This window comes from Mchenga conophoros, linkage group LG7 (assembly GCF_057382185.1).
Source record: "Mchenga conophoros isolate Kocher_MC1m ecotype Shallow Benthic linkage group LG7, M_conophoros_male_GT1.1, whole genome shotgun sequence".
Taxonomy (NCBI): domain Eukaryota; kingdom Metazoa; phylum Chordata; class Actinopteri; order Cichliformes; family Cichlidae; genus Mchenga; species Mchenga conophoros.
In genome coordinates this window covers 19,613,301-19,635,055 of record NC_140532.1, presented here as the reverse complement: position 1 = coordinate 19,635,055, position 21,755 = coordinate 19,613,301, and the positions used below count along the sequence as shown (strand labels likewise).

General features: G+C 40.7%; 1 protein-coding gene and 1 long non-coding RNA gene across 3 annotated transcripts in view; one reads left to right on the top strand and one right to left on the bottom strand.

The window, feature by feature from the left end:
- The window catches only part of mon2 (MON2 homolog, regulator of endosome-to-Golgi trafficking), a 33,731-nt gene extending 14,165 nt beyond the window's left edge, over positions 1–19,566 (bottom strand). For both annotated transcript variants that reach the window (XM_085282780.1, XM_085282781.1), the window contains exons 1-15: positions 19,037–19,566; positions 11,090–11,153; positions 9,920–10,047; positions 7,360–7,491; positions 7,143–7,272; positions 6,862–6,959; positions 6,412–6,537; positions 5,745–5,939; positions 5,248–5,372; positions 4,844–4,983; positions 4,561–4,714; positions 4,016–4,206; positions 3,592–3,673; positions 1,381–1,562; positions 639–751 (exon numbers count right to left, since the gene is read on the bottom strand). In XM_085282780.1, coding sequence (XP_085138906.1) covers positions 639–751; positions 1,381–1,562; positions 3,592–3,673; positions 4,016–4,206; positions 4,561–4,714; positions 4,844–4,983; positions 5,248–5,372; positions 5,745–5,939; positions 6,412–6,537; positions 6,862–6,959; positions 7,143–7,272; positions 7,360–7,491; positions 9,920–10,047; positions 11,090–11,153; positions 19,037–19,144 — 1,968 coding nt within the window. In that variant the 5' untranslated portion in view covers positions 19,145–19,566. The remainder of the gene's footprint in view (positions 1–638; positions 752–1,380; positions 1,563–3,591; positions 3,674–4,015; positions 4,207–4,560; positions 4,715–4,843; positions 4,984–5,247; positions 5,373–5,744; positions 5,940–6,411; positions 6,538–6,861; positions 6,960–7,142; positions 7,273–7,359; positions 7,492–9,919; positions 10,048–11,089; positions 11,154–19,036) is intronic.
- Positions 19,567–19,830: 264 nt separating this feature from the next.
- Positions 19,831–20,866, top strand: LOC146570021 (uncharacterized). Its single transcript, XR_014893188.1, has 2 exons — positions 19,831–19,974; positions 20,058–20,866. It is a non-coding gene; the product is annotated as an uncharacterized LOC146570021 (long non-coding RNA).
- The last annotated feature ends 889 nt before the right edge of the window (positions 20,867–21,755 follow it).

Below are 21,755 nucleotides of genomic sequence, written 5' to 3'. Positions count from 1 at the left end.
AAGAACTATCGACCTGAACGAGGCCCTGACAAAGAAAAGCATCTTATTTCACGTAGTCAATATTGTCGGAATATACTCTACTATGCACATTGATACTGGCGATACTGCTTAATATGGTTAAGCAGTATTACCTGTTTTGAAGCTGGGGTTTTTTGTTTTGTTTTGTTTACAGAGATTCTGAACATATTTATTTACCGAAACCTTCAAGTACCAACAAATTAAAACCATTTACTTTTACTTAACTCATAGTTCAGTGTTGGATGTATTCATTTCATTTTATTTCATTTATTCATTCATTTCAGGCACAACAAAATACATATATTGAACATAAAGTGCACGAAACTTTATTTTTTTAAACTTGATTGTTTGGAGCCGTTTGGACTCACCAAACTGCTGCTATTTGTTTATTTATTGTGGAAAAGTGGTTTTCCTGCTTTATCTGGATTTAACCTGCCCAACAGCAAGAGCTCCGCTGACATTGTCTCCATTATGGAAGATTATTGTTAATCTAACTTGTTTTGATAAAAAACACTTGTGAGCTTTGTTTTGGGAAAACTGCTACACAAATTAAAATGTGAAAATCTGTTACACTTATCAAGTATGTAACCACCAAGTCTTCCAAATGTGTGCGTCCTTACCACAACAGTGCCCTGGGGCTGGGCAGTTAGTGGCTGCCCCACAGCCACCACCTGCTGATGAGATTCACTGGAGGGGCTGATAATCTGCACGTTCTGGCCCTGGATTGAATAAGCTGTGGAGAAAACACACACACGCACCCACGCAAACATATTGTTACACACGCGCACACGTAGAGGAGTCAAGGTTTTTGAGGGGATTTTGTAGCAAGCTTACAACATGCAAGAAAAGCTCTCTTAATTAACTCCAAGACAAACATCCCATCGGTGAGTCAAGACCCAATTTGCCGGCTTTATCTCTACAAGCTGATATGCAAATAGTGAGAGTCTGAGCGGCCGGCTTGAGAGCAGCTGTGTGTGGACGCCTACGTTCCCCAGGCACATTCTCCTTGGTGTGTCTAATTAGAAGCCACAGTGAAAACTTATGGATTAATGCAACAAGAGCAGGAGAACAGGGACAGGCAGAGTGCCAACAGTTTACATGTTGGGCACATCTTACCCATGTGGGAGATTAGACCTGCTCATTAAACACATGTGACCAGAGGCCATCCCTCAGGGCTTTACATGGGGACTTTTAATGGTTTGCAGTATAAAACATGTATTTGCTCTTGCAATTCTTGGTGTGTACAAGTGAATAACTACATGCCTGACATACTTGTACAACAAAAATAGAGGTTATATGAAACTTGAGTCCCCTTGAAAATGTGTTTTGTATTTATCTTTAGATGCATTCTCAGTCACCCACCTTTGCTGGAGAGGGTGGCCGCGTTGCTGCTGAGGACAGTTAGGGCGTAGTGTGGGGGCAGAGAGGCCTTGCAGATGGCCGTTATAAAGGCATCACGAGGTGTCACCAGGCCAAGACGGCCACACAGCGAGGCCATGGTCAGCTCTGCTTTCAAGATGTTCTCAGTCGCTGTCTCATCAGTGCTGAACACGCAAGACGTGAGAAAAGGAAGAAAGAGGACAGAAAAGTGAAACATAACACACTGCAGACTGTATTCCTTATTGTCTAATTTAATATTTATATCCTAAGAAATGCTGCCAAGGCTATATTAGACCTTTATTCATTATTAGAACATGATAGGATATGTATAGATAAACCCAGCAATGAAATTTGAATTTCTTTCGAAGTACTTTTATGACCAAGTGAAGAATTTTCAACATAGCACATCTAAACAAATGAGTCTTCTTTAGAAACCATCAATTATTTCTGTTTGCACACAATAATAAAAATGAGCAGAGTTTGTGTTATTAGCAGCTGAAAAGCTGACCTTTGCAATGATGTGTTTTAACTTTGTAATGCTCAAAACTTGTAAACGCAAGTTAAAACTGAGGGTTTTCTTCCAACTGACTCACTGTTTGAGCTGTCACATGAGAAAGCATCATGTCAAAAACAAGAAATCTCTTTTGACTCCACAAAAAGAATTGCTAATGCTCACAAAGCAGGAGGTGGATATAGAAAGCTATCACAGCATCTCCAAGTGTCAAGAACTGTAGTGAGAAGTATCATTAAGAAATTCAAAGAGAGCCACAGAGCCTGACAGAGGCAGGAAGCTAAATATTTCAAAGGCTGGAAAGAAAACTAGTGACAAATGTGTCTAAAGTCACAACTGCTAGGGACTTAGTGAATCACTAGAATACTGCACAGGAATGGGCTGAGAGGTTGCAGACCAAGAAAAACACAGGAAGAACAGACACTGAAGTATGCTGAGGACAACCTGGACTGGAAGTGCGTCCTTTGATCAGGTGAGATAAAACTTGAGCTCTTTGGCCACAGAGACGCTGCTTATGTTTGGAGAAAGAAGGGAGAAACCTACAACCACAAGAACTCCATCCCCACAGTGAAACACATTGCTAGGAATATTATGTTGTGGGGACCAGCAAAAAATGATGTTGGCATCAGGGGGACTAATGGTTTAATGCACGGCTGTGTAGCGGGCTGTTGTGTTAAAAGATGCAAACCCACATTTGCGACTTAAAACAGACCCTGCACTACAAACATATTTAGGAGCAGCGTATGACAACCCTAAGTCCAGGCAGCCTCCAGTTTTTCAGCAAAAACGCTGATAACACAACAGAAGCAGTGATGGTGATGCTGGCAAAGTTTAATGTCAGAGCCAGAGTCTACAGCGTTACACGCTGTGAACAGTAAATAGGCAGAGCCATTACTGAGACAGTGAACTCAGAGTAAAAGAAAACATGTTTCTAGCATCCAAAACAGCAGCACCAAAACATCTGATCACCATTAAAACCTTAACTGGGAAAAAAGTGAGCGGGAGTCCTGCATCGAACCACCTGATGAAGAAAAGCAAACTCTGTAGCTGCTCCATCCACCGCTGTTAGTTTTACACCGTGAAAGATGTGCACAGGTTGTATTAAAATATGAACAGTTAACTTAGTCTGACACCAGATACCAGACTGGTTAAATTATACAGCTCGATGAAGGCTGAGGGCGCCGTCCTATTTAACATGGGAGCGACACCTGCAGCTAACGGAGAAGTGACCGCATTAGAGACCATGGTCACGCCATATTAATTTCAAGGCTTCTGTATCGTTTTCCATTTTGTAAGTGAAATCATCTGAAATATTGTTTTAATTAAATTGCATGACTATTTAAAAATATAAAAACACAAGCCAATAAAAAAAATAAATAGGCCATTAAACTCTAAGCCACTGACCTGAGGGTTGTTATGTTGGACACAGAGCTATTATTAATATTCATTAATAACTACAACATGATAATGTCTGTTTCAGCAGCACAAAAACTCACCTCCTAGTTCTATTGAACAAACACTTGAACGGGAAATTAAATGTGTATTTATCTGTTAAGCATACATCGTGCGTTTAAAGTAATCTTTAATGTGGTGCAATTTACAAATGACTAAAGCTTTAAAACGTTCCTGTCTGAATCACTGCTGTAAATATATAACATGTCTGCTGACTCCAGAATCCGTACCTGGCATCCAGCAGCAGAGACAGTGCAGCCAGGAGACCGCACCAGCAGGCGTTGACCATCTCCTCCCACACCAGGTGAGCCCCTGAGACAAACAAAACATTACGGGGTTTATTCCTAAATACTATCACATCAGTCTGGACAGTCTCATGTTGGGGAAAAAGAAAAGAAATTGATCATCTCTAATTTTTTCCACTTCTTATTTGAAATTATAAAGAGGTTCGGCTATAATTGTGGTCACTAGAGTTTGTACAAGTGCTACCACCCAGAATCATGACAGGCTAGACCATTATACACACCACTCCTGCTTCCCCATCTCCATATGTCTGCTTTCATATATTTTCAACTGATTAATATCCTTCTTGTCAGGGTGTATCATGAGAATAAAACGCTCCAAAGAACATTTTTTCCTTCTGTACATTCTCACCAGGTTGCGGCTTCCACTCCTGGTCAGGGTGAGCTTCTCTAAATTCAGCAGCTGCCTCCTCCTCCGCGGCCAGTTCTCTTTCAATCATGGTGGTGATGCCCCTCACCAGGTCAAGCAGAGCACTGAAGGCCACTGACATGGCGTAGCCCTCTGGGATGGATGGGGGCTCAACCTTGTCCAGCATCTCTAAGCTGGGAGAGAGATGGAGAAAGAGAAATGAGGTGAAGTACATGAACTGAAGTTTCTGTCTGGAAAATTGACATATAAGAGCTGCCTCCTTTTCCAAGACCATTAACATATTAGGCAGCCATTTCTTTTCAGCAAATAACTTTTGATCTGCTGTATCATTAACGTCAGAAACAACATCTTGGGGGAAAAAATTAATTTAAAAAATGACAAGCTTGTCTATATTTATGCCACTTTGCAGCACAAAGCTAGTCGGTCCTGGAACTGTTTACTTTCTGCATCTGTGACTGGAATTACATCCTTATAAACACACAATAAATAAGGGGAGATTATTCAGTATGTACAAAAGAAATTCTTACTAGGTGGCCTTGGCGCTTCCCTGGACACTAACAGTCATAAGGGGGATCCAGGTACCACGGTATTCAAATGCAGCCTGGGTAGTCAGGGTGCCGCTGACCCCTCCTGTGCCTGGACCGCCTTGTGCTGTGCCTTGAGCACCTGAACCCGACCCACCTACAACAAAAGCCGGAGAGGAATGAGGTAAGGGGGTATAAGTGCAGTAAATCTGAATTTCAGGCCCATTTGAACACATCTCCTTGACATCAATAGAAATTCTAAATAAGGACAACTCAGTCAACTTACCAGCTGGCGCGCCAACAGCAGCCACGTTTCCCGCATTGGGAACGATGAAGAGGGACTGGATGAAGGATCCCAGGGCATTGACAATGTCTCTGAACACTTTAGTGGAGTGCTGCTTCATGTCATAAGACTGGCAGAACGAACTGAAACAGAGAAGAGCAGAGTGAGATCACAGCAGTGTGGGGTTGTATTAGAAAGAAAAAAAAAAGGACACTTCAGACTTTGCCAAGTTTCATTAGGCCAAACTGCACTCTGAGAAACAGTTAAACAACCTTAGTCACAAAAGGGTTTAATGAATGTAATTGTGCAGAATCAGCTATATTTTTTTAAACTAAAGTAGGAAAAAAAAACGTAAGTTTCCAGACCCTGTAACTAAAAATCTGTGTTGTTTTTTTAAAGCTGCTTACCGTAACAAATGAGGCTGCACACACAGTCTGTGGACTGATTCCACAGCCACTGCTCTGAGCCACTGAGGCTTCTCCCCATCCAGAAATTTCACCAACAGAGACAAGAAGATCTCACACTCAGTCACCTGCAAGCCAAGCACACACATATCAGACTGAAAGTGATGCAAAATCTCTGAATACCTTCTGGCTTTGTGGAAGTGGAACGGCTTTTTGATCAATTTGAGCAAAAAGAAGAAAAAAAAATTCCATCTCAAAAATTGAATAAATGCCACTAAATAAAAACAGCTGGAATGCTGAGTTACTCGATTGTAGTTAAGCTCATTAAAGTGCTTGGAGGAGAACTAAGACAAAACTACTGCTTGGGTAAGCCAATGCTAATCTGACTGGATCAATTAAGTGCATCAGCTCTGTGCTTAAGAAAATCCCATAGACATAAAAAAACAACCATCAGACAACTGTTTTGACCACCCAACCATCGCAACGGATCAGTTACTTACCAGTAAGCTGTAGAAGTGCTTGATGAGGACGGAGACCACACGCAGCAACCTCATGCAGATGGGGAAGTAAGGTTTCTCCACAGGAGCTGGTGAAGCAGCGCTGCTGCTGCCCTGCCGGAACTTGATGTTAGGGGAGAAGAGCTTGATGACGAGGGGACAAACTCTTTCTTTTAGCAGGAAACTGAACTCCTGATGCTGGGTAGGAAACAAAGGGAGACCAAAACATCCTGTGAATTAATTTATTTTATTGTAGAATGTTTCATTAAGAATTTTATTGAAAGGACAAGATGGATCAGATGGATCTAAACCTTTTAAAATAAAAAAAGTTGGAACCTAACAATGAGCAGACTTTTCTCTTTTTTGCCACTTCTGGTCTGACACCTTGTTTTTGGTCTAGATCAGGGGTGGGCAATCTCAGTCCACGAGGGGCGGTGTCCCTGCAGGTTTTAGATCTCACCTTCGGTCAACACACCTGAAGCACATGATTAGTTCGTTACCAGGCCTCTGGAGAACTTCAGGACATGTTGAGGAGCTAATTTAGCCATTTAAATCAGCTGTGTTGGTTTGAGGACACATCTAAAACCTGCAGGGACACCAGCCCTCGTGGACTGAGATTGCCCACCCCTGGTCTAGATGTTCACAAACTCGCTCTTTTTTCTCTCTTTACCTGCAGGAATACACCGGGGAAATCATTAAGAACAGACTCCAGCAGCTCAAGGCCAAACGTCCGTGTCATCTCTGTCATCCCCACCAGCCAGTAGGGGGCGTCAGCATTCACCAGCTGGCACAAGTCCTGCAGGAAGGTGAACAACAGCCTTCAAAACAATGCAGTGTTGTCCTACCCACATCACAGTGGCTGAAACAGGGCTTTGACCGAGCTCTGCGTGAAGAACAATCATCATCACATGAAAGTGTAATGTGGGTGAAAGACTTCAAGACAACCGAATCCCTCTTTAAAAAAATTACTTCATTTCAGAGATGAAAAGAAATATTTCTGAATTAGTTTTACTGGACCTCAATTTGAGATTATAAGAAAGATCTCAAAATCAGCATCTAACCAACTCTGACAAGAGGGCAGGACGGCTTATAGAAGGCTACCGCCCCCTGGTGGACATACCTGAAACAGCATGTATGCATCCTTTGCACTGGGTCTCAAAGTGCTAACAGACCGGCGGTTGGTGTTTCCCTGGACAGGAGGGGGCTGCTCCACAATGCCTTGAGGTTAAATACAAAATACATTACACAGTAAATTAGCTTGCAATTAAAAAGCATTTTTATCTATGTTCTATTTAAATAGCTTAAAGATGTACTTTTCAGTTTTTCACACCATCTGTAATATTAAGCATCTCAGAATTTTACTGTATCATCTTCCTACTTTCAGAACCAATGAACTCTAACCTTTAAAGCGCTCGTCCTCAGCCACCATCCTCTCAAACACCACGGTGACAACTTGTCTAACGGTGGCAGCTGCTGTGTTGTTGGTGATGTTGTCCTTGGTGAAGTGCAGACGAAAACACAGCACAATAGCCTGGGCACAGGGGAAAAAACAAACTACTGCTACTATACTGTTCATCCATATAATACATGCAAACAGTGTGTGTGTCTATGCTTTTACCTTGGATAGCACTTCATCATGTACAACTGTGTTGGTGGTCAACAGGACGAGGACTGTCTGTAAAAGTTTCAGCTCTTCCAAACCATTTTCCATCAGCTGCCACAACATGTTGATGATGTTCCCTGCTGCTGCCTGTTTCACAAACACACACACACAACTAAAGTACATAGCCACACTCTGAATTTAGGAGGCATTATCAGAGTTCCTAGCTGATATCAGGCCTTTGGCTTGCCCAAGGTAACAGCCATAAATAATAGACATGCACAAAAACACACTCTTGTGGGAGCAGATGGTTGTGCCTGCTTGGGGTTACAACATCACCCAGTTCAATAACACCAGATCTCACTGTCAGTTTCTGCTGATAGTAAGTGACACCGCACGTCCTTTCTCAGGGTCAAGCTATCCAAAATAAATCTACATGCATCCCCCTAACAGCTGCTTTTATGTGTAACTGGCTCAATTCACAAGATAACAAACAAACTCAATTTTCAAATATGAACGCGTCTTATGCTCTGCCACAGCCCTGCCTGAAGGCACTGCTTTAGTCGTCTACTCTCCTCAATGCAATATCTCAGCAATGCCTTAAGGAACTTCTGCAAATTTGGCACAAATGTCCAGGTGGATTCAAGAATGAAATGATGTGAATTTATTGCTGAGATCTCCGTGAATAGACAAGACATGCTTGGGGAGATAGATGGGAACTAAATCTCAGTTGGTTTGGAGAGGCCTGTACTTCTTCACCATCCTGTCTTTCTCCTATGTCCCGCCTACTTGGTGTGGTTCACCTGTCCTCTGCTCCTGGCTGCTTTTGTTAGAGACCACCGTTTTAGGGGAGCTACTCCTGCATCGTTTTGTTGTTTTGGCCATGGAGGTTCAAGAAGTTTAGGATTTCTTTTTCTTTCTTTTTATGAAACGAAACGGCACAGGTTAGAAGCTGCTTTCTGTTTTACTGGATTGACCTGCATCAACCCGCTCCCCACGCTGTGCTGTTTTTGTGTGCAAACTTTTTTGTATTTGTAAAATAAAATACTAAACGCTTAAACTCTCAGTCTGTTTAACTAACATTACTACCCATCTACTACTGGTGAGTGGGGGAAATAACAATGAATCTGAATGATTAAAAATGTATTATTCCTTTTAATTCACAGTTAAAATTCACAGCTATTTTCAAGGATACAGCTTTAAGAAACAGCCATTTTTCCTCTGGTCAGCAACAAGGGTTTAAATTTAGTTAAGTTTCTTCTTGGATGTCCTGGGATTCAGAACATTTCAGTGTTTGAGGTAAACTACTGCGTGGAAAGAGAGAGACAGAGCGTGAGAGCGAGATCTGTGTGACAAAAATAGTTGATAAGAATTAGCGCTAAGTAACCCAGCGTGACCAGTTCTGACAAAGAATTTTCTCAGGGAATGCCAAGCGCATCTTTTCTCCCACCAAAGGAAAAAAAAAGAAAACTAACAAAAACAAACAGAGCTTTGAAATCTATTTTAGTGTAATCCAACAAATGATGATTAAAATGAAGAAAGCCTGCTTTGCAGTGTGCTAACACCTCTGGGGTAACATCTTGGAAACCGCTCACATCTCAGGTCTGCCAAAAGCTGCGTTGTTTAAAAGGTCGAAAACCCCTACACCCATTTCACAGGCTACCATTAAACGACGATTTCAATTTGGAAGTTATTGTAGCCTCCCCTTTCCTGAGATCGGTACCTTATTCCACTCCGTTTTTCTGAGTTGTTTAACTGCCACTGCGCATAAAGATGATGTTAAACTGTTCAAGTAATAGATTTTCTAGGTCAACGGGTTTCACGAAAATGAGCAGTGGAAGTGGTAAAGGTGGTCTGCGCCTTTGCGCCAGGAACGAGGTCAAATTAAATTTACACTGCTTGATTGGGTATTGATGTGTTGCAGTGCTTGCAGTATTGACCCAATTGCATATCAATCAAGCCTTAATTTGTCCATGCTTACACACTGAAGGTGAGCATGAAACATTGAGGTTTAAAACAGTCTTTATTTACTTCCAGGTAATCAAACAAAAAACAACAGAAGGCCACAACCCGAAAGATTCAAATAATGCTAAAAAAGAAAAACAGCACATCTACTTTCCGTTGTTTTTAATGAGTCGTTCGATCACAAACTCGAAAAATGTGTTTTTCATGGCTGTGTTCTCTATAAAAGAGTTTTCTTCGCTTGGGAACAACCTTCCAACAAGGACGCACGCACCGACTCGCCACTCTTTGAAATAACAATCACACTGTATTTGTGAAGCTCAATGTCACACAGCGGATCAGCAAAGGCCTCTTACTGAGTGCACCTGCCAAAAGCAACTCACCAATGAGTGCATTAGTCTAACAGCCTGATGATTATTATTGCATTTATTGTGATGTGTGTAAATTAACATGTATCAATCAAACTGTCCTCAATTCGGCACTGCTTGTTACCACACTGTGGTTTTATTTGGCCTTCTACACACTAGATTCCCTTCTTGTGTACACATCTGCAGATCATACATATGAAAATATAAATATCCTATTTTCAAATAAAAGGCTAGCTTATAGCCCTCACCTCAGATACGACCTCATGGGACATGAGTCTCTGGATGGCAGCCAAACACAGCTGTGTGATCTTTGGCTCTTTGGTGCCACAGCCCATCAGGAAAGGCTGCACAACCTCTGAGCTGTTCTCCTTTAGGGCTGCAGGAAAAAGGGACACAAATAAAGGACACAAATAATCTTTTTTTAAAGATGTCATCATGCAATTTACTTCTAATAAAATGCCTTAAAGTAAAAAAAAAAAAAATACATGTGTTTGCTTTTGTTTTGCTTCTGATTTCATGAAGTCTGGTACTGCAGAACGAAAACTTTGGAGAGTAAATGAAAAGAATACATGGAGGTATCAACTTACAATAACAATTATTCTCAAGTGTGAATCATGCAACACTATTCTAGCTCAACAATTATAATAATAAAAAAAAGGTACCCATTTTGCACTGAGGTTTTTATCATCTCATTTTAAACAGCACTTAAAAGTGAAAAGTGCATTATTTCCTTTTCCAGTAAACTGAATTTAGGTTCACCAGTTATTTACACCTGCACAACAGGTTTCCCAGTTAATCACCATAAAGTTGATGCGTCAAGTAGACTTAAAGTTGAAACAGTGAACAGTGAGCTGCTGTACAGTTCACAGCTACAGAGGGGCAGCAGGTTGTGGACAGTCATCAGTGGAACTCAGGAAATGTCAACTATGTGTCAACTCTGCAAATGCTACCAAAAAGCTAGACTTGTTTACAGAGACGGCGCTAGAACCAATTTTCCATACGAGTGCTGAGAGACCAGCCCCGTTTGAAAATACTTCAATAATTCAGAGCAACAAGCTAGAAAGAGCCAGAAAAAGACTGCAAACAAAGCTCAGAGAGGAGGGAAATAAAAGACTCATTTATCATATAACTTAATAAACACAATGACTTTTTTTGTTTGGTTTTTTTGGGGTGGAGTCAAAGGCCGTTTGTACATGACTTGCCTTTGGCTGAATGCATGCATTATGAAAGGAAAATACATGAAAGCCCAGTGACTATTTCAGTCTGTCACTTGTATGCAGGATGCAGTTGTGTGAACAGAAAATCATGAATACTGCCGTCTCCCTGAACATTTGAATATAAGCTTGTTGCAGTTTAAAGCACTAGCTCTGCACACATAGCCAATTGAAGAACAACTAAGTACTTCTATTATCACTCACCTGCTAATATGTCTGTGTTCCTGGCTGCTATCGTCTTAATCTTCACTATACCAGACTCTGCAGCCTAGAGAGGAAAGAGGACAGACATTTAGGTAACTGTTTGATGTGACATCAAATTGAAAGGTGCTGACAGTGCAGCATACATGCACCGCTGGTGGTAGACATGGCTACTTGTAATGGTGGGTGTAGCGGAAAATAGGAAGGCCCAGTTGTAGAAAAACATCTTCATCTTATGAGGAACACCCAGTGAGGTATTCCTCTAAGCTTGAGATGTTCAGAACAGCTGTGAGGAGCACTGTCAAGAATGGGGAAGGGTAAAAGGAGGAGGATGGCAAGTGGGGACGGAGAGGCCGCACTTATCTTTCTTCAACAACTGCATGCCACGGCAAGCCTCTCAAGATGTTTTCTTTCCCATCTTTGCTTCCCATCAATACTCCACTCCTCATTCCTACATGGTTTCAATTTTAACTGTAATTTCACTTCTTGCCCCAGTTGTTCCACATACAAAAAACACCTGTTTAGACATGTTTTAAAAAACTGTTTAAAACTTATTATGAGCAGTTCTTCTCAAAGGCCGTCTGCAGGGCCAGTACTGCCATCTGTCTTGTATTTCTCCTCACGAAAACAACATAATGCTTTAACCTTTGTGGCTACAGAAGTACACACACTGCCTTTTTAAAAGGCTGGTATAATTTTGGCTAAAGAAAGACATTTTTAAAAAAGGCACACCTCTTTGGATTAGGCACCACTGACGGGATAAATACTGTAACAACATGATTACAATACACCAACATGTCACAAAAGTCGAGCCACTTTGGAGGATCGCAATTCATAAATTACTAAACGGCTGGTAACAACCCCTGCTTAATGGCTAAGCTTTTTCAGAAAATCTTTTACCATACAGCTCCCTAAAAGTTAATCTCTTAAAAAAAAAAAAAAAAAAAAAAAAAAAAAAAGCTTCTCTCCCTCTTCTCCTTTTGTTCCAGAAACCGAACCATAGCGGCTTACAGGAAAATGAGGGGAGCGCAGAGAGCTTTTTTTAGTCTGAAATAATTGCAACCTTCCTGTTGCTACTTTTGATATTTCCATCAGCACAGACGAGTGAAAAATCCAGCATCAGAACAGCAAATTCTGGCTTTGCATAAGCTGTGACAGAAAGAGTTTCAGACTGCAACAATTAGTTACGACACAATTATACAGCATATCAAACATGAGCCTTTGCTGTTAACTGCAGGCCAGGATGTGTTGTCCCATCTTCACAACTGTGTGAACCCCTTATAACTATACAATAAACACTGTTTAACTGCTTGTTAACATAAATACGTAATCAACCAATCACATGGCTGCAACATGATGCATTTAAGCATGTAGACATGATCAAGACCTGCTGAAGTTCAAAGTGAGTATCGGAATGGAAAAGAAATGTGATTTAAGTAACTGTGAACATAGATGTCGGTGCGAGACAGGCATGTTTGAGGATTTGCAAAAAAACGACGATCTACAGGCATTTTCTGCACAACCATCTCTAGAGTTTACAGAGAATAGCGTCAGTTCTTTGGGTGAAAACGCCTCAGTGATGTCAGAGGTCAGAGGAGCATGGCTACACTGCTTTGAGCTAACTGGAAGATAACCACTTGTTACAACCAAGGTGTTTTTCAGGAGAGCATCTCTAAATGCAAACACATTGAACTTTAAAGCAGATGGGCTTCAGCAGCAGAAGACCGCATCAGGTTCCACCAGGTTTAATACACTGCAACCTATTGAGTATTCATGAACGTTTCCATCCCTTTATGGCCTCAGTTGAACCATTTTCTGATGACTCCTTCCAACAGGATAACGCACCATGTCACAAATCTCAAATTATCTCAAACTGGTTTCCTGACAGCAAGTTCAGCGCATCTAGATGACCTCCAGTCACCAGATCTCAATCCAATAGGGCACCTTTGAGATGTGGTGGAACGGGACACTGGTATAATGGAAATCCAGCTGAACAATTTGCAGGAACTGTGTGATGCTGTCATGTCAATATGGACCAAAAAATCTCTGATGAATGTTTCCAGCACCTCGTTGAATTTGCATCATGAAGATTAAAGCAGTTCTGAGGGGAAACGTGGGTCCAACCTGTTACTAGCAAGATGTAATAAATGAAGTGGCCAGTGAGTGTATTTGCAACCTGTGCAACAACAACTATCTATTCAACTCAAAAGAGAGCACTAGAAATATTGCAGCATGCAGACAAAGTCGTGGGAAATATGTGCGCACTTTGTTAAGTCAAAGTTTTTGACGTTGTGATGAGAGAGTGGATTGTACTTTTTAAAAGGCCTGCCTTTGCCGAAGTAGCCATATCTGTTAATAACCACAGTGACTACTCTATAAAAATGAAAGGAGAACTAAAGGCATATATGAACTGACAATCTGTGTGTCAGTTGAACAGAGACAAGCAAGTTCTCTGATTAGAAACAGATTGTGTGTCCTTTATTCCGCCTCCAACTGAACCCTCCCATATGAAAAAAATGCCAGTGAGTTTCCACAAAACCATTAAAACTTTTCACAATAAAAATATTTTCACATTAGCCTACTAATTGTTAGAGTCTGTGGTTGACAGGAAGTTGCAACATTTCTCCCCAGCAGACAAACTGATCTTTCTCTCTGCTTCCTCATAGAAAGTGCTGTTTAAGCTTTCTAGCGTAAAAAGTATCCCCTCCACTTGTCTCTGGAAAACTGTCAGCATTAAAAAGCCTCCACACTGTTGAGGATAATACCACTGGCCTGATGATGCCATTGCAACAGAGAGAGACACCAGAAACTGTCTATGTTAATACATGAGTTATTTTATTGGTGTATCTGAAAGTCTATTCAAAGGTAACTGCAGTGTTACTCTAGTAAAATTTATCAGTTAAAAACCTTGCCCTCTTATCTATGTCATAAAGTCAACTATTCTGGTATCACTGAACAGATACATTATCAGTCACATTAAGCAGCACGCTGCAGAGAATCCCTGGCTGAGAATTAATTCTTTGAGTTTGTATCCACCTTCAAAGACACTTGGTATGTGTTCACTTTAACAGCTTTCAAAGCAGATTATTTAGGCCATCACTAAACAAAATTCTGAATGTGCTCAACACAAGGAAAAAGTCAAAAGGTTACTGCTTTTCAGAATAGACATCATTTATCTGCTAATCTGATACCAACCACCAGTATTTTATTATTTGACCATTATCAGTATCATGTGCAAAACACTGTGTAAACATGACCACATGTGGGATTCGAGGACATTACATAAAGAATGAGATGCTAAGTTTGAAATCTCAGGACTTGACTGGGAGTACACAAACAGAAAAACTAAAAAAGTCATTTAGTACTTCTTACTCTTCTTACAACTAGTCCATGCATTCATCTTTAGCAGGCTTGACTACTGTAACAGCATCTATACAGGTCTACCTAAAAAGTCAGACAACTACAGCTCATTCAGATCTCTGCTGCTCGAGTCCTCACTAAGACCAAAAAAGTGGATCACATCAGTCCAGCTCTGAGGTCTTTACACTGGCTGCCTGTCCATCAGAGGATAGACTTTAAAGTTCTGATGAGGGTCTATAAAGCTCTGAATGGTTTAGGACCAAAATACATCAGTGACCTCCTGACCCAGTATGAACCTTCCAGATCCCTCAGGTCATCTGGATCCGGTTTTTTATCAGTTCCCAGAGTCAGAACCAGACACGGAGAAGCTGCATTCAGCTTTTATGCTCCTTATATCTGGAACAAACTCCCAGAAAGCCTCAGATCAGCTGAAACACTCAGTTTATTTAAATCCAGGTTGAAGACTCACCTGTTCTCAGCTGCATTTGAGTAAAACACCAAATCCACACTTTTAAGCTTAAATTTCAAAACTTACATTTTAACTACTGGTCTTATCTACCGTTCTGATTTTATGTACTGTTTTTTTAATCAAGTTTAAATCATGCTTTTGTTTTTTAATGTCTCTGTAAAGCACTTTGAATCACCTTATTGTTGAATTGTGCTATATAAATAAACTTGAGGAGTGGCCGAAGTCAAACTGACCCTGATCTACAAACCAGCTTGTGTCGTCTAAAAACAACATTAGCGAAACTCACAGATTTACTTCCTTAAACATGTTGTACTGTGAGACTCTAAACTGAGTAACTTTCTGAAAGGCCTTTTTCAATGTAACAGTGAGAGTATAGTCTGTATAGTATATAGAGCAGGGCGATATGTCCAAAAATATCTATCACGATATACATTTGAAAATTTTCAAGGCTGGCTGGAAATAATTAGTTGACACTCTTGTAGGATTGCTCTCTTACAAAATAATGAACATTCTCTAATTTTTAATAGTAATTTTATTTTAATAGAGAGAGAGAGAGAATATCAACCAAAAACCTACAAAACATGACTTAGTATTTGGAGAAACTCTAATTGGCAAGCACAGTGGGAAGACATTTCTTGTAGTTGGTCACCAGGTTTGAAACATCTCAGGAGGGAATTTAGCCCACTCCTCTTTACAGAAACTCTAAATCCTTTAGGTTTCTTGGCTGTCACTTGGCGACTGAGGCTTCAGCTCACTCCACAGATTTTCCATAGGAATGAGGTCTGGAGACTTGCTATGGTCACTTCATGACCTTAATTTAACATGTTTCAATTTATTTTAGCTTTTTAGTTATTTATTTTATCTTATCTCATTTTAATTTTCTTTACTTATGCTATTAGCATGTACAGCACTTTGTGAACTCTGGTTTTATGTTAAAGTGCTTTATAAATAAAGGTGGTATGGTATGGTAATTTGCTTCTTCTTTGTTGCCTTGGTAATATGTTTCGGGTAACTGTCATGCAGAAAGACTCATCCAAGACCCATCTTCAGTTTTCTAGTTAAGGGAAAGGAAGCTGTTGATATATGGCCCAAACCATTAGCCCTTTAGTTTGGTGAAGTCCTGTACCATGCAGCAAGCTCTTGCCTCAGACAGAGGGTGACTGATGGTCATTTCCAAATAACCACATTGACAGTTTTCACCTTCTCACCAAGCTTCTTGCTGGTGGCTGTGTGCAGCATTTTTTGGCACCTGTTTGGTGTCACACATGGTGGTTGGAAAGGTTGGATTGGAAGAAACTGATTTTGTGGACAGGTATGCTTTAGACACATAATGAGTTGAGGTCAGAAGTATCTGTAATCTAATGAATCAATCAATGGGTTAGGGGTAGGCTTAGGCCAGATTCTTTCTGAATTGTAGCAGATCAATTTTGTTTCCCACCCAATGACATGCAAATTAATTTGTAACTTTTATACAATGAGTTTTGTCAGAATCTTTGGCTGATATAATGTTTCTCTCCATTAAAATTATATACCATAAAAAATGCAGACTGTTCATTTGTTTGGAAGTGACCACAAAAATTCAAGTGATCAAATACTTATTTCCATTTCATTCATTATTTAATTGAAAATGTATATAATAATTTGGTTGTAGAATAAAAGGCTATTCTATTCTATTACATTACATGTGCTGTTTTTGACAGGCTATGAGTGATTGAGGGAGAAGAAAAAAGAAAAACAAACAAACAATGTGATTCGTTCTCTTGCATGTAGTGTCACTGTGGGAGATGGACTGAGAAACAGGAGAGGAAATGGAATGAAGACAGTCTGGGAAAAAGCACATTTTGTTCTTCAGTAGTAAAGCTGCAAGGATTTGAGATTTTAGTTTTACAATTAAACTACAGACATAAGTCCCTTAGAAGTCCCTAGAACAGTTCTCTAAAACGTAGACGCTAAGGATGAGGGAAAAAAATGGCCACATTAGCACGATGAAAAAGCTGCACAAATCAATTCAAAGAGCAACCACAGTACCCTGATTGTTTCTCGCATGACAACATCGCCGCAAATTTAACCATGACAGTTTCGATTGGAAAACGTTGTTTCAATCACAACACCATTGATCAGAGCGGGCGGTAACTCAGGTTGGGAGGAACATCAAAAGGGATCTCTTCAATACTCTGATCCCTTGGGGGAAAAAAGCCTGATAAGGATGGGAAAACCTCACTGATGATAAATCAATATTTGAAGCAACTTCATAAGACCCCTTAGGCAAGGGCCAGAAATCAGTTCAACACGTAAGATCAGTCGCGTGCCATGTCTTTTGATGGCCATACCACTCATTTTGAAACATCAACCACTGAAGTCAATGGACTAAATCTGTAGTGAGCAAAACACAAAGGAAATGGAAGCACTTTCTGAGCTATTTCCCCTTTTTTTCTCCATGGGAATGTTGCTTCTATCCAAGGTGAACCCTGAGGGGAAACAAACTAAGCTGCCATGGCGTGATATGAATTGCTCTGCTGAGCTGGCTGACAAGTGCTGCTGTGGTCACAAAAGCCTCACATAAAGACGTCAGCCTCGACTACCAGCGGTTGTTCCAATATGAATACTGATGAGTTACAAGTGTTGCCGACATTGTTGTCTATGCCCCCGCATATGCCTGCTGTACAGTTAAACTTGACATTTTATCATGCTACTACTGCTTACATTTCTAAGTGAAATGTTCAAGTGTACTTCTTTTGTACACGGCCTTGTATTGTTTGTGCTCCAGTCATTGAGTAATCAGAAATGTCACCAACAAAACAGTGCCACGCAACAAAGCCAGTGTGAAGGCCTTAATAATACAGTAAGTCATTCAAACAACAATGTGTGTGTGAAATCACTTGGCTGTGTCAGTAACTAGCAAGCCTGTTGAAACCAACTCTCAGTGTCAGACTGCAGACAGGACAGGTCAACAGAGGCCGAGTATCACCAAAGCCCTTAAAAACAAAGACTTTTTACTTTAAAAAATAAAGATAAATTGGAATAAAGGTTTTAAGGGCCTGTTCGCTTATATCATGAGAATCACTCCCTGTCAAATGATATCTGTGGCATCCATGCTCATATCACATCTGGTTTTAAAAATGACTGCGTTTCCCATGTATCTTTGATTTCTGCAGCCAGACACCTGCATGGACTCTGAGTCTGAGTTAATACAGTTTTGTATTTTCTGATTACTTTTTATTATATTGTTAGTTTTCCTTTTTAAGTTTCAGTGAGTTTCCATAGCAGGTTGACTGGTTTCACTTTAGTTTTTATTAATTTCAGTGTTAGTTGTAGATTTTTTAAAAAAATCTGTAGAGATATTAAAATATAAACAGAACCTTTTGAATGCTGACTCAGTCTTGTAGACATCAAAAGCCTCAAAAAACATGATCATAAAAGCCTCATCAGGCAGTTTATGATAGCAAATTTTAACAAATTAACAGATAACAAAACTAAGTATATTTCATCTATTATACATTTTATTTTAGTTTGTTTTTCCCATTCAAATCGCTTCTAGTTCTAGAAGGTCTAGTTTTTATTTTAGCTAACTAAAATGTTTTCTCACATTTAGTTTTACTTAACTATAATAACTTTGATGTGAACCCTATGCAAGGTGGGTGACAGTGGCCCAACCACTCTTGCCCAAAGATGCTAGCATCAAATAAAATACAAAATAAAGTACATTTACATTGCTTGACTTGAATAGTTAGTTCACCCCATCCCCAAAATTCACGTTTTCTCACTTTTACTTGCCTTTTTATAGCCACTGAAAATTTAACTTCAGTGTTTTCGCCTTTGACATAAGTTACATCTAACAAAGATACTTAAAGTGTAGCTACGTAAAAAAGTTTAGCTCGGTGTTTTTGTGAATCTGCTTCTGTTTAAACGCATTACACCAAACATATTAAGCGTAGGGAGGCCCAGCAGCTGATACAACTTATGAGAAGTACAGTATGGGAACAACTCAAAGGCCCCACGGTTGCTGTGACAGAACGAGCGCATACATTTTTTAATGTAAAACCTAATAAAAACATAAAACTTCACAAACGGATGCAAACTGCTAAAAATCGGGGCTCGGTGAAGCTAACTAGCAGGCTAACCTCTTTGACAGGGGGGAATTTCTTCTTGCACTCCATGGAGAGAGACCGCAGATCCGTCTGCATGTTCTCTAGTAATTTCTTCACCGCCTCGGGACTGCTGGTCGACATCTTTGACGGCGCCTTTCGATAGAAAACCTCAGAAATACTTTAAACGTTGAAAGGAATGTGGGAGCGCGGTCGCCCCCCCACCACCCATCCACCGTGGGGGGATATAATCCGTCACTACTTTATTCGCCTCCCTCGGAAAAGGAAATAAAAACGCTGCGGTCCATTGATACGGGATCCCACTTCTGTGCTTCGAGCGCCCGTGCGCAGGTGAGCAGCGATGACACCGGCATAAGTCCGACCTCCTCACAGCCAGCTGACATTAGCTTCAAGGAGTCGCATCGTTACCCTAAATTTCTGCTTCTTACGGCTGCTTACTAGTCGAAGATATCTGCTAAATTGAGCAGTCTGCCATCAGCGGCCGTGTCAGCTCCACTTTCTTTCCCACAATGCTTCGCTGGACACTGACACGTCACTTGGACTTCCGTAAACAGTGGCGTATGCAGGTGACTGCAGCGACCCCTGCAGGAAGAGATCGGCACAGACAGATAGCCACGAAGCACACAGTAGTCTGATCTGGACCACGGTATCAGCGCTTCTGCTCGGTTACCTGTCCACACACACCACCTGTTGGCCCGGAAAGAGGCTGCAGGAGGCTGTCTAGAAATGTCTTTGCAGTGCTTACAAAAACAAGAAAAAAAACGATTATTGACAATATCAACAATTTTATTATTTTAATGTAACAAGTGTCACCTGGCAGTTTGTTGCTCGCTGCCAGGTGATTGGCTGAAGAGCTGTGAAAAGGTAGTGGGTGTGTGGGGTGAAGTCAGCGCTCTTCTGTGGAAAAAACCAGAGGCAATTAATTCACTCAGGTGCGAGTGGGTATACTGTCGGTAAGAGACTTTTGCCATTTTTTGTTTGGATCTTTTGCTATTGCATGTGCCTATTTTTTTAATGTGTCATTGGACTTTTTTAGTGTGACCACGAATTTTAATAGAAGAATTGATCAAGCCCTAGATCGACTGCGCGCAGGGAAACTGATCAATATTGTAGGTATATTGAGTGTTTGTTTTAGTTTCATGATTTTGAATGGTTTTATAAAATTGCTATTTTATTGGGTAATATTTTAATTGATAATGTTGTTTGTTTTTCAGCTGTGCTGTCTCTGCTGTCCTTTTTTTTGTTCTTTTGATTGATTTGTAATTTTGTTTTGGTTAGTCCGTCCAGCCGTAGAGGCGGTTATTGATTGAGAGTAAGTTTTGTAAGGGCGGACTAACCTCTCTTTTGTTTTTTTTATTTTAATTGTTTGTGCCACTTCCCTTTATCTCTCAGATCACAGGCCATACATAGCACTGATTCCCAGCTGCGCTGAGACCCGAATTGTTTGCAGTGTGTGCCACGATTGCAGTGTCACTAAGCGGGGTGTGACGGGTTGTAGTGTTATTTCGCACAGTTTGTGTGGTAAGTCTCATGCGCAGCTGGGATATCGGCAGGATGTGTTGTAAGTCCTGTCTGGAAACGACTGGGAATTTGTATGTTTAACTTATGTAATAAATAAATGATCAATTATTTCTTTGCCCCGTTTACTCATCCCTTGTCCTCGGTTACATTTTGGCGTTGTCGACAGGTTTCAAGGGAGTGGCCATTTTGTTTTGTTATTTTGTAAGGACAGCAGGGACAGGTTTGTAAGATTGGAGAGAAGGAGCAGCCAGGTCTCGATCGCCATCATGGAGGGAAGCGAGCAACAAACAATGGCCCAACGTATACAGGAGTTGGAGAATGAACTTAGAGACTTGAAAACAGCATCTGTGGGTACAGAGAGGCCCTCTACATCAACAGGAGCTACAGGAAGTGAATCAGAGACTGTGAGACCCAATCCTGTGGTATACGTACAACAGGATAGAAAGTTGCCAACATTTTCAGGGAAGTTGGACAATATGGGCTCACTGACTCTAGATGAGTGGATTGAGCAAATGAGAGACTTTGTGCGCACGAGAGGCAGAACAGAAAAAGAGCAAGCTCAAATCATTTTTAACCATTTAGAGGGTACTGCACGCACTGAGATAAAGTTTTTGCCAAAGGAACAGAAAGAAAATGTTGAGAAAATTTTTGATACACTGAAAGAAATGTACAGTTGCTTAGATTCCCACATTTCTTTGCAACGCAGATTTTTCAATCGTAAACAATTAGAAGGCGAGTCCTTAATTGACTTTTCTCATTCCTTGATGGCCTTAATGGACCAGATTATTAAAACGGATGAGGAAGCCGCAAGAAAAGCTTCAAAAGATCTGCGTGATCAATTTTGTGATGGTGTTAGAGATCTGACATTGAGGATCAGGCTGAGAGATTTGATTAATGCCAACCCACAGTGGACGATTCGTGAGGCGAGAGCCGAAGCGACCAGGTGGATGGCACAGTATGAGAATCAGCCTTTTAGGTCTAGATATAATCAGTCTGTTTCAGTCTCTGCAGATATGCAAGCTTCTTGTGAAAGTGTCGATTCTAGAACATCAGAATATGCTGAGTTGGTGTCCCTTTTTAAAGCCCAACAGACACAATTAGAGTTGGTGATTAAGGCATTAAACCCACAGGAGGTGGCTGCTTCTAGCAATCACACTTCTCGACGTAGAAGGACGGTGAATGGTAAACCCATTTGTTTTAGGTGTGAGCAAAT